Genomic DNA, 26,961 nt, shown 5'->3' with positions numbered 1-26,961 from the left:
CCAAATCAACAAGGTAGGGATACATTTCTTAAACACATGCAAATATGCATGCATTAAAGCAGAATTTTCTTTTATTAGAGTAGGAACAAAGTCATATGGTAAAACACTAAAGGACTATACCTGTATCAATCTATCTGCCAAGGAAGCACTTTCCTACAAAGGAAAAATTCAGATAGGAATAAGGAAAAGAAAAACAAAAACAAAGGAGTGATAAAAGCAACAAAAAAAATCAAGAGCAAGGAAAAGAAACGCCCAAATTCTACCCACTTTCTGTACAGCCTCTTTTTAAATTAATAACTCTTCATATAAATTAAGGCAACTCTTCCTGAAAGTCCTAGGAAGCAGGGCTTTTTAAAACAATTTAACACATTTTAACAATTGATACAAGGTCTCAAAGCTGGACTTTACAACATTTAAAATTCACCTACAGAAGATGGGATATTTTTATCTGAACAGCCTTCTTTCCTTAACAGCAGAAGTTAGTAACACATTATCTGATATGATCTAGTAGTTGGATGCAAGAGGTGATCTGTGGTCCATCCACAACATGAAAGGAAGGCATAATTTGAGCACATTAGAAACTCCACTAAGCGCAGAGGCATTCATGCAGGACTAAAGCTTTGGAAAAGATAAAGCAAGAAAGTTAGATGGTGCAAGCTAACAGCCATGAAAAGTAGAAAGTTTCAACCATGAGGGTTAATATTTTGCTTTAGTAAATTCTAGCAGTAACTCAATCAACAGTTCATATATTCTCTTTCCTTGCAGTTTCCTTGAAGTTCATTAAATGTCCTGTGCAGAAAGTCTCATTTCCATCCTATCACCCTTAAAAGCAATAGTTTTCTGCAGACTCTACAACAGAGAATATATCTCTTTGCAGACAGTTAAGCCATCTTTGTCCTTGGAATTGCTATTAACATTAAAGTTCAAACTGGTTGATAAGAACTATTAATTAGAGGGAGAAGCTAAGGTAAGAAATTCATCAAGGCACACTAAAGAAATCACAATTAAATCATATGTTAGGATGAGGAGTTATTCATAAAAAACAAATCTGTAATAGGAGAACTGAACACTTTTGTTCACACTTTATGATCTGTTCTTCAGATGCTGCAATAATGATATCCAGAAATTCTCATTAATGGATAATATTATCTGATTTTGAAGTGTTCTAATCCCAATCAGACTGAGATACTCTGAAAATGCATTCTGAAATTTAAGTATAGAATTTGTAGCATCTAGCAGTTTATCACTGACATCCTGACTCAAAAACAAAACACAAAAAAACTTCTCTGCAAGTTAATTATAAGACATGGATATTTACTATTATAAATATGCCGCAAAATTACTGAAATGATTCACTACAGCCTCAAGCTTCTTAAAAACAGCCTGTTCTTTACAATTAATTTTACTAACACTAATATTTGAAACATGAGGATGTTTATAAAGACATATTTGTTCACCACTTTGTTTCTCAAAGTGTCCTCATCACGTGCTTTCTTCCAAACTGACACTCAGAAATTGCAATTAATTAGAATTTGACAGTTTGACAGTTTCTCCAAGAAACTGTAACAGATTTATTATCTGAAATGTGACACCTTTCAGTTATGTCACTGCAAACTGAAACTCTGCCCTTTCCCTCCCCATGAGGCATGAACAACTGTTTGCAACTCACAAGTGTTTAATTTCGTTTGGAGAAAGACAGTTAACATGGCCAGACAAGACAGATAAGAATGTTTTCATTCTAGACCAGCCTTGCTCCGATGCAACCTGCTGCAGAAGTACAGGATCCAAATATAGGAGGAGGGGCCAGAGCGCAATGCCAGCGTGTTGGCAACGTAACAAGTTAGATGAATACTTTGAAAATGATATCCAGTTACAAGGAAGCCTAACAAAACTTTATGCCAAACTAAACTTTGAAAAAATAACTTAGCTTTCCCTTCCCTCCCTCATATCCCAATTTCTAGGAAAATACAAAACTGTGCGAGACAACGTAAAGGCAGCAGGCTTCCTATACTGACTGTGAATGTTGCAACAGCCCTCTACTGTTGTATTAATTAGCAGTGAAATAACCTGCTTTCACCTCTGCTTCTCTGGTCACTGGTAGGTCGTTCAGTTTGCTCTTATATAAACCTATGTAGTAACTTCAGATTTCCAGAAGCAAGGAATCTCTCACAAGAGCCTTTTTTCCACTCAAGAACCCCACTATTTCATGTAGTCATTTGTATTTTGAAGACACCCTTCTAATTCTTAAGGGAAAAAAACAAAACAGTATAATAAAAGTTGGCATATGTCAAAATGTTCAGCTTCATACATTCAGTAAGATCCATGCATAATGGATTTAAACATTTATAAGCAGTGACCTTAATTGCTAGGCTGTTATTGCCATGCTATTTGGCAAAGCACTGTTAGTAAATACCACAGATTAGCAGAAAAAACCTAATGAACTATAGTTACAAGATTCCCATTTCATATACTGATGGCAATTTTATAATAAAGTAGTATAAATTAAATCTAGTCACCAACATACTTACTTTTTCTAATGTTTCGATGCGCTGTTTCAAGAGTCTATTTTCAGTTCGTAACCTCTACAAGGGAAACGATTCAGAATTGTTTCAAGTTATGAATTCAAAGTCTGATAAAAGCCAAGTTAACAATCTTTCAGATCATTATCACACTTCTGAAAAATCAGTATAAACAGAAAATAAGTTGCAACCACCTTTTTAACATCCTTTTTTATGATGTACTAACTCAAGAGGAGTTTTAAACAGCTTGGTATAGCAAAGACAACACATTAAGCCTATATGTTAGATGAAAGCAGTATGTGCACAGGTGAACCACAGAGCTTAACCACATAACACTGTTGGGCTTGACAGTCTCCTCTTCAACAGGACTGGAGGCAGTTCACCTCATGGCGAAGGGACATGAAAGTGCACTTCCCAATGCACTAGGAGGTGCTCATGGAAGAGAGCTGCAAGGTTGCTTTCCTTTTCCTCCCAATACTTTCTGTTAAATTACATAATCATATTTATTTCATCTCCAAGAAATTATACTGAGAATTTACTTCACCAGCTCCAAATGTGAGAAAGAATTGAACCAAAAAGCACATTTTATTAATGCATTTTCTATAAATTTTAGCAGTCAGTATTCAAGTAGAGAAGATCTGTATCCACAAGAATAGACACACAGATATTAGTTTAGCAATGCTTTATTCTGCCAGGGTAAGAGGCAGACTCAACGTGCTCATTTCTCATCTCTGTAAAATATAAGAGCTTTTTAGCACCTAGAGAGTCAGTCAAATTGTTTTTTATAAAAATTGCAACAGCTAGCTGAATCTTACACACCTAAGTTTGGATTGTCAGGACTCCCTTTCCCAAAAGGGGACCTAGAAACAGACAGTAAATATTCTGCTTTGGGTTGCTGAGGTTTGGGGATTTTTGTTTGCTGTTGTCATTTTTTCGTAAGGCAGGGTAGGGAAGAGGTGGTTAAGCAGCAGGGAAGAGCTTCAACCATCAGTTAAATTCCTCAGATTGAAAGTTACAGCTGTCTTAAGGGTATTATTCCCTCCTATTTTGCATAGAGTTGGCCTTTAAGACCTGCAAATATAATCTGAAAAGCCATCACAGCAGTCCCTGACAGAGGTTAGATACTGCCACTGACTGTCTTGCTGTCATAGAGATAACAAAAACTGCTGGAAAAAGGCTTGGAACACCTTTGGGCTCCCAAATGCACGTCACTGAATTTTTCTGAAGAAACAATACCTTAGAACATGATATTGGAAGGCAAAATGACTAGCGGGGGAAAGGAAGAAGGAAGGGTGGGTGTAACTCTGACTCCCTCTACTAAGCTCTGCACAGCACACTCCTGCCTCCCTTCTCCCCCTGCCTTTGCTCATGGAACCCACTAAAAAACATCATACAAGCAGGAAGCAAATCCAGATTAAACACCATGCCGAAAAAAATAAAAGTGAAACAAGGGTGGGCAAAAGCTTGTGTCATGAAAGCAAAAAGATGCAATGATTAGTAGAGATAGGAAGTAGGTCAGTTAGTAAAAGGGAAATAAAAACTTCTCAGAACAGAGCTCAACTCACAGGTCTATCACATTATGTATCAATTGCAGAAGCTCCAAAAGGAAAAAAAAAAAACCAAAAACCTGCTAACAGAAGACACTTAACCTTGGTCCAACGCATGAAAAAAAATCAAGATCTCAAAATCAATGATAAACCATTCCCATGACTTCATTGTATCAAGCTCTCCTTTAACATGCTTTTCAAAGCCTCCCATCTGGGACATCTACATCTGAAACAGCATACTGGGAACCTCCAAAAGAGGCTGTCTGTAGTCAAGGTTTAGTCAGCAGAAAATAACAAACATTTTGTAAGTTCAGCAGGTCTCTACCTGTGATCTTTCATTACTTGAGCCCACCAGAATCCTCAAAAACTCCACTATAAAAGTGTCCTTTATGAACAGTCAGTCCAAATGCAAATGCTGAAAGGAGACTTTGGGATCTCAGTTACAACGTATCCCACTGCAGACATAGATCAAACAAGTAACCCACAGCTAGGAATTAAATTGCTCCAGAAATAAATATGTTGAGTCTAAGCCTTACTTTAATTTCAACTTGTTCTTCCATTTCTTTTGTTTTTATTGTAGTGTATTCCTTTTCTAACCTAAAAATTAGAAAGAGTGATTAGAAAAATTCAGACAATTTACTTGTCTAAAAGTACAACTAAAAAAACCTAACAGATACAAATTATTGATATTTCCTCTGCTTAGCCAACCACTTGAGAGTTGCCAGTGTACTCCTGTAAATATTTTGACTGGACATTAAAACTAATTTAAACACCAGAAGAAGGACTTCTGTAGATATGAACAGACTCTGAACCAGCACTCTGAAGTGCAGGTGCCTGCTTGTGTAGTCTTGATAACATACTCAGATGATTTGGAGCTACTTTGCAATAACAACTCAGTAATTATACAAAAACCAACCCACTACATTAAGCCAAAGGAAAACAGAGCTTGGACAACAGGAGAATGCAAAGAGATTCAAGACAAAAAACTTAAATCCACCCAGTTTTTGCCCTTCTCCAGCAAACAACAAAATTGTCTCAATGGAAAGGGTGGCAACCACACAAGAAATGTAAGCTGAGGTATACAGAGTCTCTACAGAGGGCGACCAGGTAGATGTGTTTAGACTCAGAATGGTAGGGTTTTAAACTGCATACATTTATACTGGCTGTCAGAGAAAGCATATCCCCTGAAAACTTTGTTACTACTTCCGTTTCAGATAAAACGGACTGCTCACTGTACAGCATTGGTTACAGGTTGCCGACCGAAGGATGGGTAAATTCAACTTGCAAGGGCCAAGTACAACCCGCAGCACAAGAACACTGAATATACTGTGTACTACAGCCAAGGGCCCAGCTTAAGAATGGAGGAAATGCCTAACTTAACCCTGGAAAAAGGCAAGGTATGCAGCTTGACTTAGCAAAATATATATATCTACAAAAGGCAGAAAAGAGCAGAAGTACAGGTAATCTAATTTTTTTTTTCCAATTCTTAATGGCATTACAAAATTTCATCAATTTAGATTTTAACCAGACCTCATCTAGCTCACATATACTCTCTAACACTGTGTGAATAGTTCTGCAGTTCCTGAAAAGGTAAGTCTTAAGAATTAAGACCCGACCACAGTGAAATTTAACCTCCCTTGCCCAACTTGCCCTCACAAAAGCCTACTGGCTCTATTCAACTCCTGTTTACAAAAGTTGCAGCTTTTTTCAAAAGCACTTTTAGGGTTATTTTAATACACAAGACATAGCTTTATTATATTTTGGAAATAGCAAATACCAATTTAGAAGAATTCTCTGGCTGATAAAACTTCAATTTTAACTGTTTACAGTATAAAAACCAGAAAAATTAAACAAGGAAAACTTAAACTAGTTATTCAGTATTTTAGTTTAAGATACACAAACAAAGAGCAACTCTCAGCAACAGTATAATCTATTTTCTCAAAATGTTATACCTACTTTTTCATCTTTTTTGCATTGTATTTGACTTGGTAAGATGCTTGGATTAATTTGTCTGGACCACTGTCAAACTGATGTGGAATGACCTTTTGAAAGTGCTAAAAGCAATCAGAGCACAAGATTACATATAATAGTTGCAAAGAAACATACACTTATGTGCTTCACATACATTTCAGACATCTATTATGATTATCATAACCTTAATTTACCTGTAACATTCCTTCCATGTCAAGTTGCAGTAACTCTGCTTGGTTCATCTGAAGAACTGCTAAACCTACTCGAAATACTATCTCTAAACCCTGAAAAAAGTTAAAAAAAATACCCAACAGTTATTTATGGCATTGTCAACAGTATAGAGCAATAATGAATCTAATATTTACTACTGTTGGAGAGCTCACCCAGGTTCCCATACAACCAAAAAACCCTACAGAAAATCTGCAAACAACAAATTGGTCTTGGGTTCCTTATTTCGCCCTAAGTAGTCAGGCTGAGCTACTAAACAGTTGCCAGACCCTCCTCAGAGGGGGAAGCTGAGGTAAAAAAAACTCTTGAGCTACAGGTCTTCCCTACATCAGTTTTTATCCAGTTGTTTGTTTGTTTTTAAGTATCTGGTACCAAAAAAAAAAAGTACTTCTCAAAAAAGATTTTAATTTCAGACATGGTGCACCACAGTTAAACTACTTAAATCGATACAAGGAAATGCTTGACTCATGTATACTACCTTGAACATTTGAGTGTAAGCTGAAAGGATACACCTTTGACTTGATGTCTTCTAAAAGAAGATTGTAGAGGAATAACAGGCTTTGGTTTGTTACCAGCTACAACCATTTGAAGCTCTAATTCTGAACATGCCTTAGGTGTCATTTTGATAATGCCACTAAATAAATACATGCATTTGTTTGGCTACTGTTTGTCTTCTGGACAATAGTTCTGCAGAATTTGCAGCACTGCTTCTTCCTGTTCTGTATATCCTCGCAGAGCTTTAACTTTGGCTTGAAAGCAGCATTGCTTTCCACCCTCATTCCACCCGCTCACTATATTATTGAGAAACTGATGTTCCAATTGTATGAAATGCTATTGGTATTGCATCCAGAACATGCAGGAGATTTGATAACTCTTCCATGCACTTACAGTGCAAAGTTACATATACAAGATATACATGCACAGATGTATTTGTTCTTCCTTGGTAGGCTATCACACAGATATCTTCCCCTATCAAAATACTCCAATAAGCATAAGGACTAAAAAGCAAGAATACCTGTGAGATTTGCCCATCTGAATGGAATTTATACCACTACCTAAACAACTGCTTTTTAAAAGCTACTCTTGAAATGGAACATATGAGTATCGAGTAGTTACCTCAGACATAAAGATATCAAATATTCTTGTTGCAATTGGTAGTGGAAAAGTTGTAAGAAATACAGTTAAAAACCATGATGATGCATACATAGAAGTGTGGAAACTCTGAGACTGAAAGTGCACATAAAGCTCTGGAAGCTGCTCCTGGAAAGAAGATTAGGAAAAAACAACATGTTAAGCTTCTGCTGGTAGTTTTATTGTGTGTGGTTTTGACAAAGCTGGAAAAAAAAAAATTAATATTCAGTAGAGATGAATCAGTGAATAGCTTCATAACACAGCATTAGGAGAGACATTTTGATCATAACAACGATGCAACAGAAGTTCAGTAGAGAATACAGCATTTCTACCCTAGACAGCACAAGTTACTAAAAACACTTCCTGATCTTGCTAGCAAATCAGAGGCTTGCAGTTCCCTAAGTCACATCTAGAACAGCTACAGAGACACAGCTGGAGAGGTCTAGGGTACTGTCAGAGTCCTACGTCTTAGCAGAGCATGCGTTAGGCAAACCCCCCAGTGAATTGGATCACTTCCTAGGGGAAGGAAAGAGGGAGATGACAAAACCCAAACCCCTGTCTGTCATTCTGACCTGGCAGCAAGTCTTCCGTAAGCCAGATCTGGGAGCTGCTGAATTCTGTGCATGAGGGCACCTTCTAAATTACATTAAAAAGGGGTGGGGGGAGCTATAAATTGAGTACTTTTAGAGTCTTGAACCCAAAAAGGATTAGTCATTCATATGCTTAGTGTGACAGTACAAATCCTTGTGTTTCAGTGTTTAAAGCCAGTCACTGTCTGACCAAGGTTAAAGAGAAGGCCATACAGCCACATGCATTCACTTTCAAGTCCTGAAACTAGCTACTGTCAGAGACCAGCCTATCAGCCAACAGACATGCCTGCTCTCCAACAGCAATTCCCATTGTTCCTTATTAATAAAGAGAAAATTTAATAGATTTTGTATGTACCTGTATCATGCATTCAAACTGGTACATACAAAGGCCCAGCTCAGCCATGCTCGGTTTAAACAGTTCTCGTAGTCTGTAGTCTTGCATTAATTTAACAAACACACAAAATGCCTCTTCTTCTGGCATCTATATTAAAAATTAAAAAAAGCACAGTGAAAATGGTAGACAAATGTAAAGCTGTATCAAAGTGAGAGGTTGGGAGTTTTTTTTTTTTTTTTAAAGGGATTTATAACTAGTTACTATAATAAACTTTTGTATATACTAAATCCTGCAAAGTGTTTTCTAAACTAAAATGGGGTTCTGCAAATTTCTTACAATATAACCTACTTTGGTATAAAACAAAGGCAGTAAATTAAAGGCAGCCTTAAGATTATCAAATTAATTGAAGTTTCATTTGAACTATGAGGAAGTTAAATGTCAAATCTGAAATGAGAAGTTCATTAAGAGCTAAAAAGTGTCCCCCCCAATAACCTTCAAGTCTACAGCCCTGTGTTAGCTCTGAGAAATAAATACATTCTCCCACTCAGAAAAGTTGTATCTTCTTGGCAAAGACAGAAGCACAGAGAATAAAACTACTTTGATTCACAGAGTAAGTGAATGCCCTTGACAACTCCATTGTAACAAGTTATTAAAAAGCTATTATGAAAATTCCCATCACAAAAAACTCCATACTGTTATGCATTCTAACAGTGATTTAAAAGTTCACATTTTTTATATCATCATGCTTACCTGCATAAGCAGTAATCCCACTATAAAAGCACTTCCTTGACAGTATCCAACCTCACGATCCACTAAAGAGTAAGCCTAGGAAATAAAGTTTTAAGACTTTGAACAATTAAAACATCATGAGTAACAGAACAGAATCATAGCTCCTGCTCCAATTTTACTAACAGCTCATTACTAATAGCTTGCTCTTTCCTCCCAAATCAAGAGAAAATAGAAGTCCTATTCAGAAATCTGTTTAGTAAGATATTCTAGTTGCTACCTGCAGCTACAAAGGGATATAAACCTTACTCTGATGGCCTACAAAGAACGAACTAAAGCACACCTGAAAAACATGCATGCTAGAGGAATTTGCCAAGTCTAAAAAGACAACGCAGACAGCTGGCATACAAGCTGCACAACAAGGTTACCTACTTCTCTATCCAGCCTCAGCTCTAACAGCAGGAGGCAGAGCCCCGGCAATGGAGCAGCCCTTCTCGGAGCAGCTCCAGGTTTTAGGCATAGCTGAAGGGAACACTCGTCCCCAGGCAGGCTGCAGGCTGCGGCTTCCTTTTGAGAGCTGTGAAAGTTGTTGCAATTTGGAATCCTGCCAACTTTTCTGTTGAAACTATGTGATATGGAGAACATCTGTCTTTCTAAATTTAAACTTTGGTACAGTGGAGGCAATATAAGGAAAAAAAAAAATCAATTTCATGGTGGCATTCTCATTTTACACCTGGGCTCTTTAACAACTGCACATTAGCTTGTACATGCTATTTTATGCTACCACACACAGGTTCAGAAATGCTTGAAAACTCAATGCCAGTTCTGATTTACAACATTCTCGTCTTAGTCAACTCTAGTAACATTGTTTACTTCACTTTATAGCACACCATATTCCATTATACCATCAGCAGTTAGCATGTGATTCTGTTTTAATACAAACTTGTTAATGATTTCATTTTACAAGAGGTTTAAAACATTTAATTACTATTAGCTATAGGAATACAATATTTGAAAGCCATCTTTGAAACTGCAATATGATAGACCATTTCAGTGTCAAGTGGAACAAGTTCAAAAAAACCTTGAACACTTGAAACTGATGCAAGTTCAAGATATACAAAGGCAAATTATTTTCCAAATCTCTGCTGCTAACATTCTTGCTAATATATTTTCAAGAATCATGAGATACTGACCTACCTTCATTACATTAAATAAAACCTCCTGTCCAAGGCTGTCTTTTTCTTTAAAAAAATCATGTTCAGGGTATGTTCTAGCAATGTCCCTTCTTATTAGTTTCTCGCAAGGAGAAGTCATTTTCAACAGCTCTGAATACTGATCCTTAATTGGCATGCTCTGAGCACTGCACAAGAGTTGCCAAACAATTGCTCTGAAATGATGAGGTATCCCTTTTCGAACAAGCTCCTGAAGCACAAGGAAAAAAGGGCAAAAAATTTAGTGTTTCCTAGAAGTATAAACACACAAGCCTACAGAACAGCTTTCAAACAAAACATTTCAACAAACGAAGTTCCTCATGACTTAGGAAAGAGTTTACCTCATGTAAAACCAATTATGCAGCTCACAGTGTATTAACTCCAACTTAGCCTGATAGATTATTGGCAGCTAACAAAAGAATGAAGCCAAAGTCATTTTTGGTGGAGAAAATGGCGAGTGAAAGCAGTTTCTTATTCATAGTAAGCTACTTAAACTGAGTATTCAAGTAATTTTTTTTTTTTTTTTTAAACAACTCAACTCCCATGGGCCAGAATCTAATACAGTTTTTATATTTCACGAAATATTAAAGACAATATCCTTAACTGTATTAGTAGTCTGTGATTAAGATGCAAGAAATCACTCATTGAAAAGATTTCAAGACAGGCAGTAACACAATTGCACTACCATCAAAAGTCATTTGACGAACTTGACAAATTCCGTCTAATTTTTCTGGTGTGCCAGTATTTTCAAGTTCTCTTAAGTATTTAAATATTTCAGACACTACCAAGAAAACACTAAATTCATACCTCCTGAGTTAACTTTATTTACATTAAATTCCCTGGAAGGGGAAAAGAAAACCAGATAGATATTATACAATTTAAACTTTCCCAAACAGATCTAAGCATCAGATTTCAGAGGCCCTGATAACCAGGTGTGTAGCAGTTTGCCACTTGTCTTTTCAGAAAGCATAAGTAGAAAGGAGTCCAGTTGCTTGATCTAGAAATTTGGGGGCAGTGGAGGGGGAAGAAAGTCAGAAGTTTGACTACCTTAGTTGCTTTCTGCAACCAGAATCAGTCTGACTGATCAGATTTTCTCTACAAGACAAGAGGAACTTTAAGAGAATACCTGAATAATATTTATGTACCTTAATAAAAAGAATTGTTATCAAGTATTATCTCTGCTGTTTTTTGTTGTTTTTGTTTTATTTTACTAGTATTTATTCTGAAACCAGAGTAGTCTTCTCTTATGTAAAACTTCCTTTCTTTTTCCTGTTTCCCCAAATATTTCGCCTACTTTTCCAAATATTAGAAGATACTGAATAGGGATGATTACTTAAATCCAACTGTGATAACAACAAAAAGCAAACAAAAGCAGGAGCCTCTCTACAGCTAAGTGTGAACTCTACTGCTGGAGTTTTGCACCTCTGCAGCACTGAGCTCAACTTTCTAATAGCCCTAAGACCTCCAGCCTTCTTCAGGACCATCTTAATAACCTGACAGCACTCCAAATATTCGCCCAGTCTACTACTTAACTATAACATCCTGCATTATTTCCTGAAATATTTCTAACTCCAAGATAGCAGCTGTAACATCATCCTTCTACATCTGTCTCTAGACATCATTTGTCAACAATGTGTTATCATATCACAGATCAGTCAACTAAGCCTCAAGGGCTACTGATAATGAAGTGCTAACAAGTGGTTTCTTACCTTAAGTTACCATGTACCTGCTTGGTCAAGTAACAGGGTTAACCCCTCCAGCACTCCTAAAGGAACAGCAGGAGTACCCCAGGAAAATGAGCCTAAGCAGCACTAAAGTGATGTTATTCTACACAGTATTATGGGCATTGAAAAGCAGGACTTCTGAGGTCATCTTTCAGAATCCCTCCATAAACATGAACAGAGTTTTGAAGTAGATCAAACAGACAAGGATGGAACATACATTAGTTCACCTTCCTGCATAGCTGTGTATAAACTTGTGGTACATCATATAGGTCTAGAACTTCAAAAACTTACCAGATATCTAATAGCTTTAACACCAGCCTTTGCAGTCAAGTCAAAGAGAGTTCTGCAGCTAAAGTCTTATCTACTGGCACAACTGGGAAATATGTATGGATGCTCTGGTATTCTATTGTAAATGCAGAATGACAAAGTTTAAATAATTCTCATTGTTTTGTCAAAAGTCAACTTAAACAGCAAAGGAAAGCTCACTAGCAATTTATTTGAATATTTACTGAATGTTAGTCAAATACTCAAATTACACTTGTCCAACTATAAAAATGAGTTCAAACACTAACACTTTAAAAAATCCAAATGCAGGCAGTTCAAATACTGAGTTCTATCCAACTAGCTCTGCTTATTATCCTCATTTTTGCTTTCTCTTGCCAGGTTCATGTGGCTTTCTTCCTATGGCCTTTTGGAAACACCTTTCCACAAACTGTTTTCTGTGCAAGAGGAAAGTCCTGAATTCATTTTCTTCCCTTCTTTCTTCTCCCAAGTCATGTTCTCTCTCCACAACTGCTTCACATAAAAGACACTTTACTTTATCCTACTGCTCTGCCTTCCCACAACCTATTCACACACTCTGAACTGCTCAAAAGACCTCGAAATTTGTATTCTGTGCATAAAATAACTACAGACTAGCGCCAATAAAGAACCAATGTAGAACAAGCTTGCCTATAAACAAAAACCCACACTGCTGCAGTTAACAGTCTCCAAAGATGAATGTGTTCAAATGACCTAGATGCTTTTTGGTGTGGATTTAAAATACAGTTGAAATCTATTTCTGTACATGGCCACAACTGATCCAGACTGGACAAACTTGTCCAAGTTTGTCTAATCCACATCAGAATTCAGAGGCTACATATTCTTCTACTTAGGATCATCCCAGGAGTCAACATACTGGACATGCACAAAGAAACCAAACTCAGAGTCTCATACAACATAATTATTAGCTCTTCTAATGAGAATACTTTAAAAAGACAGTGGGGAAAACAGTCATAGCATCCTTATACACAAAGATCAAGCCATCATACGCCCTTAAATACATTTTCAGTTATAGAATATAAAACACAATCCCATTTTGGAAATATAAAACAAGTCTTCCCTGCATTCAAGGAAATCTTTCATTAGAAGTAGACTGAAAGCTTACGTATTCAAAATACAGTAGATGCATCTAGTTTTCTAGAAGAAGAGACATTCGCTGGACAAAACCGAGAACTCTGAGAAAACTTACATAGGCAGCACTAAGGCTTAGGGATAGAAGCAGATTCAATTGGCAGCTTCTATTATATATTTGTATCAAAAAATAAAAGTATTCTAAAAGATAAAACAGTATCACTTATACCACATTACAAGTGTATCCTACAGATAGTGTCCCTTAGTGACTTCTACCTTAACTTGCTTTTCTTTCTTTTTCCGTACATCTTCCCATTCATTTACAATCCTCCCCCACAGGATCCATGAGTCTTCTTCAAGATGGCTGAGATTGCTAGAAGCTGATGAACTAGATACAAGAGAAGATCCACTATTTCTTCTTGAGCCATTTACTGATCGCAAGGATTTGCTATCTGTCTCCAAGAGTCTGCAAAGCACAGAAAAACAATTACAAGTTTTTCTAGTCACAGGACAACATTGTTAATTATTTGTTTAGAAGCCAGTTCTTCCAACCTCTTTACAAAGAATGCACCCAAAGGTGCAGTGGAACAGTTTTTCCAACATTCATTTGTACTAAAGTTGAAAAGAAGAATTGCTCAGTATTTTTATTTCTTCTTGAGCTCTCAAAACATTCTGCAAACAGAAGAACAGCTCACACTGTAGTCTTTTAACAACTGGAAAAAAGTCACACAATGCATCAACAACACTAAGAGAAGTAAGATTTTAATAAGTGTTTTGTGATCTCATGAACTAGGTTTTAGTAAGTAAAAAGATCACATTACAGAACATACAGAAACACTGCCAGTCCAACTCCTTTCCCATACGCTCGTCAACTGGAGATTAATAGCCCCACTGGGAAGAAGGGTAAGTGGTTTTTTTTGTTGTTGTTGGGTTTTTTTTGGGGGGGGGGGGGGCGGAGGGGGGTGTTGAGGCATAAAGTGCCAGCAAGAAGGCTTCAATTTTACTTGCAACGACAACAAGTCTAGCTTTTGTGCACCAGGCTCTCTGACAAAGAAAAGAACACAAGGAAAATAAATATCCTCAAAGTACTCAAAGTACTAGAAAGCAGACTAGTTTTAAAGAAAAGAAAGAAAAAAAGTAGTCTGTTAGTCACCTACTTGATTATACAATTCATAACATTAAAGATAATGTAAACATGGACAGATAAATTCAGCTGTTTGAAAATTGCTTTAGGTTTTAATTTTCTGACACTTGATAATAATTACTCATGAACCAACACAATCTTTTATAAGCACATGAAAAGCATCTGACCTAAAGAACAGGGAATCAAGCAAGAGCTATACTCTAGCAAATGAGTGAGCAATCAAAGCCTAGAGTTGATACATGAGAACTTTTGGGATATCAGAGAGAGGGGTATTATAAGGATGCACCAAGTCCTGGACAAGCTGCTGCCATGACCTCTGGGCACTGACCTGTGCTGCCTCCTCCAGGGGAGACGCAGCCTCAGTGTTGCTCGGACTCTGGGAGCAAGGAGCAGCACCCAGCTTTCCCTGTTAGCTGTCTGCCAGGGCCTCAACTCTGCAGGGAGCAGGAGAGACATGGGGATTTTGGGCAAAAAAGCCTGGTAATCCTCAACTAATACTGAGCCTCATACATCGAGGGCTTTTTTTTTTCCCCCTAATCTGTCTTAGCTGAGAGCTTACATTATATTTCATGTTCCCAGCTTTCACCTATTAGTCTTTAGGAAGTTAGGAAATAAAACAAAAGTAATTAGACCCATGAAAACAATTACAGTCTCTGCAATAACATCGTCATGTTTTGCCAAAAAATGGTTAAACAGTAGCAGCTTTTTGAAATCAAACTTTTTCAAGACAGTGACTTTAATTTAGTTCCTATTAAGGGAACATAGGAAATTTAGTTTGAGGAAAAGAACTCAGGAACACCTTTTTAATGTTTAGAAACCTGGCCTATACCAATCCATAATAAGAATTTGCAGGTTAGAATTCCTTTTCCTCAATCTGTGCCCATGTCAAGCGATTGAATTCAAAGTAGTCAGAGAAAAACAAGCACAGAAAAAACACTTGAAGATTATAAAAAACAGTCCCTAATGGCTAGTCACTTTTAGTTTCACAGGTTTCTATAAAAGTTATGCTAAATTTCTGTAATTTGACCTTACCTGGATACACTCATTGTCCTTAGATTTGTTAAGGAGTTCTCAATACAGCGAGTAGTATGCGAGTTCTGTGGTGTCTAACGACTGCTTTCTTTCATCTAAAACTTTATAAATGATTTACTAATGCCAAACAGCTCTGTCAGGACTCTGGACTGAACTACCTCAGTGTACTTAGAGGACTCTCAGTATAATTGGATTACAGAATACCTCAGGACATAGTTTGATAGAATTTGAGTTACTCCAGCTTCTAATCTGCTCAACTAATTCATATTCTCCTTATTCGTATAAAAGCCACCAATGAAAAGGAAACCTTTAAAAATACCTATCACTGGTAATTCTTCTGGCAAGCAGAAACAAGAATAGCTCCCTGTGTTCAGGGTACAATTCCTCGCCAACAAAGAGTCACTGTGGTAAAATGCAGATTCAAACTGTTCTGAAACTGCACTGCACCCCACAGGATAACAGCATCAAATTTCTATCTGAAAGTAAAGTATCTCCTGAGAAAAGGTACATTTGGTGTGAACTGACAGGAAAGCCTCTGATTAGAATTCACACACAACAAAAAAGACTAAATAAAGTGGGGTTAAATTAAAGGTCTGGCCAAAATCAGGTTTGGGGGAGGGGTGGAAATCAGAGATTTCCTAACAAACTTATCTACTAAATGAAGAAAGCCAGCTTGGAAAAGAAAGGCTAGCAAGTCCAAGCTCATATGCTTCTTTCAGCAAGCAAACTGGTCTAACTCCAGGACTTAAGATGACAACTCCAGATGTAAAGAAATTATGGCCTAAAAGAGATAAGCAGTCCAAAGAACAGATACTAATGCTTTTCAACTACAAGTTAGTCACTGGCCTTTAGCAGAGCTGAAAGTCACCTTTAGCTGAGCTGAAAGTCTCTGATTAATTGAAAGTCTAGCTTTCTTAGAGCTTCATTTAACGCAATTTGTTTTCCTTCTTTTGATAATTTTTTTTTCCCCCACTACTAGCACAGGGAAAGTTACAGATAGTACATCTTCAAAGAGATAATCCAATAAACCATAAGAGAAGAGGATGATGTGGTTCTAGCAGCTGCTTTCCATTCTCAGTCAAGGACTAGACAGATGTAACATTCCCAGCAATTTGCACAGCTGCCAGGAAGCAGGTATGAACACGAGACAACAAGCCAGCAGACAGTGGCTTCAGCCCCTCCTCCCACTTAGTCTTTTCCTCTACTAGAGGTTACCACCCTCCCAACTGAATCAACAAAACAAAACATGAGTACTCCTCAGCTGCCTCAGTGCAAAGTCCAGCAAGTCAGCCCACAAGCTAGAGCAGAAGGTAGTTTGAGCTAACCTGTCAAACTCTGCACTTCACTGCAGCAGGATGCATAGCAATCTTCAACAGAAGGTATCAAAGCTCTGCAACTATCTATTAAGTCTAAAGGCTATTTGGAGCTCAAATTCTCCTTTAAAGTTGATCTCTGATGAGCTCCTAAAACATGTGGTCAGATATAACCAATATTATAATAAGTCAAAGGTTGAGGCCAATTTGAAGTCACTGTGCAAGTCAAGAGCAAGTGATCCATGGAAAGTTAGGTCTTACTATCTGTAGATGGTGCAGATAAATATGCAAGCATGGAATGGCTGTCAAAATAATTGTTGCCTACTACACCAAAACATTAAACAAGAAGTCAGGATGAAAAGACTGATAAGGGATTTCCTTGTCATGAAATGAAGACATTATGCCACCTGTCACTAGTGTAACAGTGGGAAGCATCTACTAATTCTTGCAAATGTAGAGGGCTGAACACTGGCCCATCTCTAAGCATAAGACTGCCTCCAGGCATTGGACATCAGAGAAGCCGAGAAGCCTCATTGATAAGCTATATCTGTACTAAATAGCCTTATTCACAGCCTAAATTACAGAATACAAACTGAAGGACTTTGCTTGAGCCCTTAAATTGTCCAAGTACTGAAAGATAGCAGTTTTTACCTTTCTAACACCTCCAGCTAGAAAATTTGCCTAACCTATGCTGTCATTAGGAAACAGCTGATGTGCTAAAAGGCTCATGAAGTGACCAGGACACATAGTGGAAAGCAAGAACAGTGAAAAAGTGGAACAAACAGAAACTGGAATTCAGAAATCCTCAGCTTTTCAGAGAGCTGATAAAAAGTTATCATCATGACCTGAAAAGGTGATGAAGTTATATGAAAGTCTCATTCCTGAGATGTTTCATTTCAAATTGGATACTGAAGTTCATGTGGCTCCAGTGTAAACTCTTAGGATACAAGGCAGCTATAAACACTCCTGTAAAGCCAGAAGAGAAAAACACTTTAAGAGTTCCACAAAAACAGAACTTTAAAAAAAACATAGCTCAGGAAGACACAAGTTTTTACACCCAGGGGCCTTGAAAATACGAAGATGCTGTGCCATGAAGTCTCTATGCTGAAACTGCAGTAACACAATTTTAGTCTCATTTCTATCATTTCAGGACCAGCAAGTTTTCCACTTACCTGTTCTGTTCTTCAAGTTTAGCCAGTAATTCCAAGTCATCTGGACTCAGCTGTGTTGGTGAGGATGGCGATAATGCTGGTGTGGACAGAGTGGTAGAGGAGGATGTAGTGTGTAATGAGGCAGATGGACTTGCCACCTGACTGGCCATTTGACTGACTCTGTGCGATACAGTGTTCTTCACCCATGAGAAAGTAGAGCTCAGCTTTCCTGCAACCTTGTCTGTCGCCACCTGCAATGACAAAAAGAAAAGAGGTTGCAAAAGTTCATTTTTAATCTTCTTTCAGTGACCTGCTCTCAGTGATCAGAGACAAGAGATACAACATGTATAAGCTAACCTTGTTTACAATTCATGCCTTATAAGGAGTAGGACATTGTGATTATTTCTTCAGAACACCCAAAGTTGTCAGAAGCAACACAAGCAATAATGATATTATAAGAGAAATTGTATGCAACTATGGCACAGATGCAAGAGAAAAACAGACAGACAAAATCCTAAAGTATACTCCCAGAACAAGTTTCTGCAGCACAGAAATATCACAGGATCCAGGATCAGTTCAAACTTCCCATTACAAAAACAATTAGAAATAAAAATGTATTTTAAAATTTCTTTATAAACTAATAATGGCACAAACAGCAGAAAAGTAGGTAAAGAAACATCCAGCTACTTTATTGATGGACACTGAGGCAGTGGAAGTATATCAATAAACACCCCAGACCATCCAGGTTTCCCCTAACCTTCATTAACACTTACAGTGGCAGGATGGGACAGGACTGGGGTGGAGGGCACACTTCTGATCCGCACCAGAGTAAGATATCCTCTGGCACCTGACAGTGTGGAGAAGTCTCACATGGAAGCTAAACCCAAGGATCTACAACAGCAGCTCCTAAATGTCTTTCGTTAGACATCATGTTGCCAGCTCTTCTCCCTCCTGACTCTCTCTCTTCAGGCTACACCTACGCGGCCAGGTACACCCGATCCATAACCTGACAGCAGCTTTTGGACAATTTGGGGGGTTGAGGGGACTCAGAATAACAGAGGCGAGGGGTTACTGGAGTGGGAGAGTGCTCTGAGCTGCGGGTCCAGGACCAAGGCAGCCAGTGGGGCTGATCCCAGCAGCAGGCATACCCCCATAACGTGGCGTAAGGTCAACACCTGGTCACACAGAAGTGGCAGATTATGGGGTAACAGCCCAGCCAATTTGCTTTTTTTTGGCTTCCCTTTCCTCACTGATCACTAGAGAAGAAGGAACAGCAGCTCCTGGAGGTATTTCTAATGAACCCTTCATTAGGCCTTCCTGCAGCCACTGAAAATACAAGAGGCTTTGACCTCAAGCTCAGCACAAAGTTCAATTCTTGCCCTAGCCCAATTTACAGAAAATCTGGATGCACTTTAAAAGAGCAGCTAGCTGGCTAGCAAAAAGTTAGAAGTTTGCCAAAAAGAATAGCAGGTTGAAGGGAAACTTCCTTTGAAGTAGTGCTGCTGACAACTATTTATTTTGACATTTGCTGACTTCCTCAAAGTTGTGAATTGCTCAATGGTTGTCACAAACAATTCTGCAACGCAGCTTATACAATAATTGCTAAGATACTAAAGACCTTGAACCTCAAGAAAAAAATCCCTTCACGATCCTCTGATAGAATCTAATTGAAGCAGAATTTCTAACGCAAAAAACAAACTCCATCTCAGCACACTGACTTTCACAGTTGGGGCAGCTGATGGACAGCTTTTATTTTATTTTTTATTTTTAAAGGAAATGGGAACACTAGCAAATCATACCCCCCCCCCCCACACACAGAGTCTTAAGTATTAAATGGAACTTTGGGATGGGGAAACTGTATTAGATTAGGCTATCAGAAAGAGCTCAATAGCAAAAAAATAAATAAATAAATTCAATTTCCACAAGCTCAAATCAAAAAGGAAGAGAAAAATGTTCTAAACACCCACCAGCTTGTGATACAACATATCTGCGAGGGTTTGGAGAGAGGAAATATCCTTCAGAAGGCATAAATCTATGAATCGGAAGAGACACCCATGCTTTCTCTCATTACATCACATACCCCAAAGTTGTGGCATTTGCCATTTAAAGCAGTGAAATGTTTTCTCTTGAGCAGGATATATTTAATAAAATAAAAACTCCCCAAAACACATTACTTTATCCACTTTTTCATATTCTCTATAATACTACATTGTGTCTTCACTTCCAATATTCTATTTCTTCTTAGCCTTCCACCTTCCTTGCCCTTCTCATTTACAGTGTGTTCCCTCACCTCCTCCTCACAATGAATTAAACTAAACACAACTTCTTTCCTAAATTTTCCCAAAACTTTTTTCCTCACCGTGGACCACAGACATACTATAGAAATTGTACTAGGAATCCAAAGGCTACTAAACAAAGAATTTAAAGAATGAAGCCTTTCAGTAACTAGGGATATTGTCAGCCCAAGAAGCAGCAGATCTCCACCCAGCAGATCTATCCCTAGAGAGATCAGCTGATCAGGAACAAGACATCTCCAAATCCAAATAAAATGGAAATGCGTGCTTGTCTAATGGTTCAGTATAAAATCTAAGCTTACTCTGCAGTGTAGACATACTTGGGGATGAGTCAGCTTTCCAGGTGTTGCAGATGAGACATTTCAGAGTCCCTCTTTGGGTCAAGGGTGGTAAAATCCTGTAGCCCTTCTCCCCAGAAGCTGTCCAGCGGCATGTGTGAGGGCATACACAAGGCACACAAAGCTCCAATCATCTCTTGCTGTACCTGCAAGACCTTCCCCTGAAGAGAAAGACAGGGCAAATCCACCAGTCCCCAGGGCAGAGAGTTCAAAGCAGCTGTCCAAAGGACACGCTGAGTGGCAGGAAGAGCATGGGCAGCCACCATGAGGCCAAAAGCTATAAAAGCTGCAAGGAGTTGTACCCACTGCAGAATATTCTTCTTCCCATAGCAAGCCAAGCAGCACCCTTTCATCCTGTCTTGAGACTCAGGAACAACCAACTTGCAAGTCAGATTTGGCCTGTTAACTTCCATTCAGACTATACCGGTCAATGCTGCATTTTGCTAAAACAGATCTCAATTGGTAAGCAAGGATTATAAACAAAGACGCCAGTTATTCTAAGTTGGTATATTCTGATGCCCAAATGTTATATTTAATGCTAGTTTTCTAAATGTCTCAAAGTACTCAAATTCATTAGTAATATGGATTCAAGAATTAATAGCATCAATTTAAGACAATTTTTTACTTTTTAGCTGTACTGTTATAGCTACTGGCAGCTAGACTTCTTACTACACTGCATTATCATGCTTTTTTTCCTTATGCAATAGAGATAACTATGCTAAGAGAACATTTCAGTGCAAGTACAGGGTCCATTCTGATTCAAAGACAAACTGAACTGTGTGGAAGAACACCAGAAATATTCTTATCAGCTTAATTTAAACAATTAAAAAAACCATTAAAGCAAAACACACAAGTCCACTGTAATTATAGCAATCCAGAAGCTACTTGGCTCTAAAGGGCTAATTGTTTATAGACTCCACTAGAGCCAGTAATGTGCTTAGAGAACTCTTAGCAGCGATTCTGTACAGGAACAAAATCTCACTCGCTGCCTACACCTTTGGGGGAGCGTTAGGAGAAAAAAAGACTGACTTCTCAGAGGTGGACAGTGGAAGGACCAGAGGCAACAGTTGCAAGCTGCAGCAAGGGAAAACCTGATAGATGTGGGGAATTCCCCCACTAGATATTGGGGAGCTGGGGGGGGGGGGGAAATCATAATGAGTGTTTATGCACGAGAACAGGTTGTCCAGAGAGGTTATAGAATCTCCATCGCTGAAGATGTTCAAAACTAGACTGGACAAGGCCTCTGCAACCTAATCTAACTTTGAAGCTAGCTCTGTTTTGAGCATGATGTTGGCTAGATAAGCCCCAAAGGTCCCTTTAAACCTAAAGTATTGTGATCCCGTGATGCATTCTAGCATGTCATTTTAAGAAAGATTAAAAATTGACAGGGTAGAAAGCCTGAGGGACACACTATTTATGAGTTAGGGATGCCACCTTTAGTATCTGAATTTTACTTGTTCTGTAGACAAGACCTATAGTTAAGGAGCAGGTTAGAACAGTTCACTGTGGTACTGTTTTGGACAAAATACTTCCCCAATATCCCTCATCTTCCCTGCATGTAATAAATGGGATTCTTACCCCTCAATGCTCTGAGGGGTCACAACACAAAGAATGAACAATACAATTCTCCAATGGCGCACGTGAAGCTAAGCAAGTCTATTTAACAAAATAAAGGATTGCATAATTTCTGAAAATTTCTTCTTTTTCTAACTTTTGTATGCCTTTTATTCAGTGTCATAATGCTAACATTCAGAATACATGCAAAGGCTACAATTCCAGCAGTGTTATTTTATGTGGTTAAGCAAAATTTGGTAGGGCCAAGTATAATATACAAGCCTAAAAACATTTGAAAGCTGCAACTAGTTTACAACAATGCATAATTACAATTTTATTTCTAGATTTACTGTCACAAGGATATTACTGTACTTATTTGTATGCATGAAGAACACCAATTTAGATGGGAAAACTTGGAGGCTCTATCTAGGGAAGCCAAGTTAAATTGCATGCTGTTAACACTATCTGAATTGAAACCAAACACGAACAAAGCCACTTGCCCTAATCCAGAGCATAAGAGCTTACAACTGTAATTTGAGACTCAAAAACAAGAACAGCACAGGCAATCTTAAGGTTCCATTTTGTATTTCCATTTTTAGTAGAAGAGGACTGCTCAGTATCATCTGTTCCAAAAGAATATTGTTAAGTCTCAGATAAAAATACATTTAAAAAGTCTATATACTGTGCTTCCTATAAATGCAAATTTGTCACTAGCTTCTAAAGCAGAAACACTTAAATACCGTGCTATGATGAACACTTATTGCTAGATTTGTTTCCCATGATTTTATTTTCACATCATATTGAAAGAAAGATAGGCTGAGTGCCTTCAGGAAGCAAGAACGCCACTACAGGCCAAATGCAAAATGGTGGGACCCAATCTCCCCACTCACTCTTCCCCAGCAAGATGACATTTAACAGCCTCTCCCAAATGACTACAAAGTGCAAGATCCATATGCTTGACATTCATTCTGGAAAGAGTAATAGATGTAGCTTGGAATCTTCAGATGCAGGACTACAAACCATAGGTGGGAACAGTAAGGTCCTAACTTAAGAACCAGTTGGAACCTTTTTCTGATGCTTATGTCACCTAAGTTTTCTGCCCAACATTATTTCAACACATTAAAAACAACATGATCTTTCAATGATAACTTTGAGAAGCACTTTCAAAACTAGCGTTTGGACACCACCTTTTATACAAAAGAAGATAAAAAATTGTTAGAGGTTTCAAAATCTTAAATTTAATGTATGTATTAATATTTCACTTGGTCAACATCCTTTATTCTCTGTTGCCATGAAGGGATAAGTTATCGCTGCTTCACTCTGACTAAAACACCACTATGATAAAGACAACTCATACATCTCACTTGATGAGAGGACTGATTATTTTCTCAAAGACTTTAAACTGCTTAATATATGACAAGTAATGCAATTATTCCAAAAATAGATGCTGACAGAACCAGGGCTGATCTTAAAAACACAAACATGATTACCATACACAGTAGGTTATAAAAGTCACCCATTGTGTTTTAAGCAATTTTGCATATTAGAAACACGGTAATTTAGAATAACACAGTGTGTGACAGAAAGAGTAAGAAATATACAGTCAACTTTTATCTCTTAAAAGTAAAGCAGCTAGTAAGAACTACGGTGAAAAAGTAAATCCAAATGGCAGTCAGGGTCAAACTCTGTACAAGACTCATACCCCAAAGGAAGTGATCTGAAGTGGGGAAAAAAAATAAAATCAAATCAAGAACCTTACTAACATTAAGCAGTCATTCAGCAACAGATCACTATGCGTTAAGCATTTAATGCAGAAGTTCACAGAAACAAGTTATGTATGCTAAGAATACCAAGAAAAAGATTACAGTCAAGAAAACCTTGCAGGACAGCAGTTAGATCACAACAATGATCTAACAATATTAGTGTTTCTACACAGCAGTTCAGAGTGATATAGGAAAAATTCAGAGAATAAGTACACCAGAAGTAAAAAGAAAAAATAATTTTCTAATCAACTATTTGAAAACACTAACATTTACAGTAAGCAACATGCACATTCTTACAAAAAGCAACTGTTTAAAAGTCAAGTGTCTCATGGTGAAGTTTGTATTAAAAATGCATGAAGAATTAGTTTGGGGAAACTACCATGGCTGGCATCCAAGGCCAAATTAAGAAAAAGTATTCTGATAGAGAACTGCTCAAGCCTACATCCCTTTTGCCAGGCTTTTCCAGTTTCCTAAAAAATCTAACACCAGCTCTTATCTCAGATTGTCAGCATCAGTGAAGGCTCTTGGACCCAGACTACATAAATGTAGTTAGATATCAGCTTTCTATCCATTTCCCCAAATAAGATCAAGTAACAAAATTTTTCTAATTCATCACTTCACCTATGCTAGTTTCTAAATTCATATTCAATGACACAAAATTGCATTAAGTTATTCACTGGAATTTGAAACTGAAAACCCCTAAGGGCAACACTCCAGTATTCTCATAAATAAGCACGCAGTGCTCCTGCACTTGCCCAAACTCTTTACCCTTCTTGTAATAAAGAATAAACCCCCCTGCTACATGTTATACTTTTTTCAACCCTATGTACACCATTCCATCTAACGGTGCAGCATCGCTAAACCACAGACCACAGCTGTTTCCAAGCTTCCTGCTGACAGTCCCTGCAAGGAGAAATCTGTGTCCCACTGCCAAGGCAGTACACACATGCAGTACAGAAATGAATCACTGACTCTCCCAGGAGAGACATGTACCTCCTTTCCCTGAGAGCACAAAGGAAAGAGCTAAAGGTTTCACCTTCTGGCCCCTCCAAATCAGAATGACAGAGCTACTGAGTTGTTGAAATTAGTCCTTCTGCCTTTAATTATACCAAATTCAGCAGGAATGATGGTGGATACTTTTACTGAGTATCACCAGCTCCTGGAAACACCAATAGGTCCATACGAGCACATGGTTTAACACCCTCCTGCTTTTTAGGAGCATGACTTTGCTTAACTCGGCATTCTGGAAAGACCCAAGAAAAACAGAATCCGTAAGCTTTAACTGTTTTCTCTTCCTCTGGCTTTTGGAAGAGTCTCCTCAAGGCCTTCCTAAACAAATGTTTCTTTTAAGAACAGGTTATGGTCCAACTAGTGATAGCTCTGCAGGACTGCAGCAGCATCCCCTCTGTCTAGATAGATGATGCTCTGCAAATATGGAGTGTCCTTTCCTTTGCTACCCTTTACTGCTGTGGAAAAGGGATCACAGTCATGCGCTCGACTGTTTGTGGGGGTAACAAGGACAGCCAGGGACATCACAGGCAAGGCACGTCCCAAAATCTTAATGAGGACACAGTTGTAACTAACTACACATGAGATGATTTTTGCCTTTGCCATCGCCCTCTCACTACGCATACACACCAATGCCACCTCCACTCCTTTCTGCGCCGCCTCGCTGCTGAACCACTAACATTATGAAGTCGCTCTGCCTGGCACCCTCTTGTGCCCCGTAACCCACCTCAGCAAGGGCTACCCAGAGGCCACAGGGGTCCCACCAAAAGTCCAGACCCTGCTCCGCAGCCCTGCTGTGCTCAGCCCACACAGGCTCTGCCCCTTTAGCTAACCAGCTGCAGCTGGCAGCCCCCAGGCAGCGGGGCTCCTTGCTTGGAACACCTCCACCTGCTTCCCCAGGGCACAGAATTGCCTCCTTTGCATTTCCTGCATTGTCCAGAGAAATTCAAGTTACATTTGAAAAGTATAAAAGGTAACCTACGCAATCTGGGATACACGCCAAATCATCAAGAACACCAGCAGCATGATCAAACCATTATTAAAGAGTACGAGTGTGCAAGCAAAAAACATTAAGTCAATGCACTTTAAGAACAGTTTCTTTTCCCCAGAGGAGTCTCACTCAAGAACCTGCCAGTTAATCCAGACTGAGAACACAAACCCTGCTCCCAGCCTTCTCCAAGGGACACCAACACCTTCCACTGAGGAAAGCCAGACGGGGAGTCACGCAGGCAGAAGCAAGCTCCACAGCGGGTGTATTCATTTAGGCTCCGTGTGGCACATTACAGCAACTACGCTGCTTCCAGTTTCCCACAAGTCTTATGTCCAGCTGACCATGAGCATGGGAAGAGTTCATCCACCTCTGCCTGCCAAAAGCTATGCAGAGACCTCCTAAATAAGTGCATGAATTTTGAGATGGGAAATGCCAAGAGATAAGAAATTACTATAGACTTGATCCTCTGCTGCACTCCTAAGTCAGCCAGAGTAAATGGTGCAACAGAAAGGACCAGGAATTCTCACCTGCCTGGTCAGTCACCAGGCAGGGCACAGATTTGTGTCTGCTGCTTACCTGACGCCACTGCAAAGATAGTAATGTTTATATTGAGTTTATATACCAATACATATGATGTGCAGATTACATACGCCAGTTAAAATACATAAAACTCAGCATGTCAGCTTTATGCTTAGTGTCTTTTATTAGCTGCTGATAACAGCATATTACTACTAAGAGGAAGTGCAATATTGGCTTTATATTTTTGAGTTACTCAAAGGAATACTGTAGTGGAGTAGCATATTAAATTTTTAAATCAGGCTAGTTGAAGGTAGACCATAGCATCCCACATTACATAGGATTATACAAATCTTTTTCCCTGTAAATCCCTCAGTATTGCGCAGCACTTTACAATAAGCCCAGAAATGTTACTTCTGCATATTTTTGCATTTGCCAGACAATTTTTCTTTTTAATGCCTACTAGATTCCTTAAAAAAAGTAT

The 26,961-nt window shown here is 38.4% G+C and overlaps 1 protein-coding gene across 13 annotated transcripts in view; it reads right to left on the bottom strand.

Annotated features, from left to right (window-relative positions):
- The window catches only part of EVI5 (ecotropic viral integration site 5), a 122,786-nt gene that overhangs the window by 58,163 nt on the left and 37,662 nt on the right, over positions 1–26,961 (bottom strand). For 7 of the 13 annotated variants that reach the window (XM_067300927.1, XM_067300924.1, XM_013961354.2 and 4 more), the window contains 11 exons: positions 18,035–18,264; positions 13,650–13,839; positions 10,244–10,468; positions 9,071–9,145; positions 8,342–8,467; positions 7,382–7,525; positions 6,232–6,321; positions 6,023–6,120; positions 4,603–4,663; positions 2,529–2,582; positions 121–153 (listed from right to left, as the gene is read on the bottom strand). In XM_067300927.1, coding sequence (XP_067157028.1) covers positions 121–153; positions 2,529–2,582; positions 4,603–4,663; positions 6,023–6,120; positions 6,232–6,321; positions 7,382–7,525; positions 8,342–8,467; positions 9,071–9,145; positions 10,244–10,468; positions 13,650–13,839; positions 18,035–18,264 — 1,326 coding nt within the window. The other 6 variants (XM_067300921.1, XM_067300922.1, XM_013961357.2 and 3 more) reach the window with 5 other exon arrangements.

Source organism: Apteryx mantelli, chromosome 8, assembly GCF_036417845.1.
Source record: "Apteryx mantelli isolate bAptMan1 chromosome 8, bAptMan1.hap1, whole genome shotgun sequence".
Lineage (NCBI taxonomy): Eukaryota > Metazoa > Chordata > Aves > Apterygiformes > Apterygidae > Apteryx > Apteryx mantelli.
This window is presented reverse-complemented; position numbering and strand designations above follow the sequence as displayed.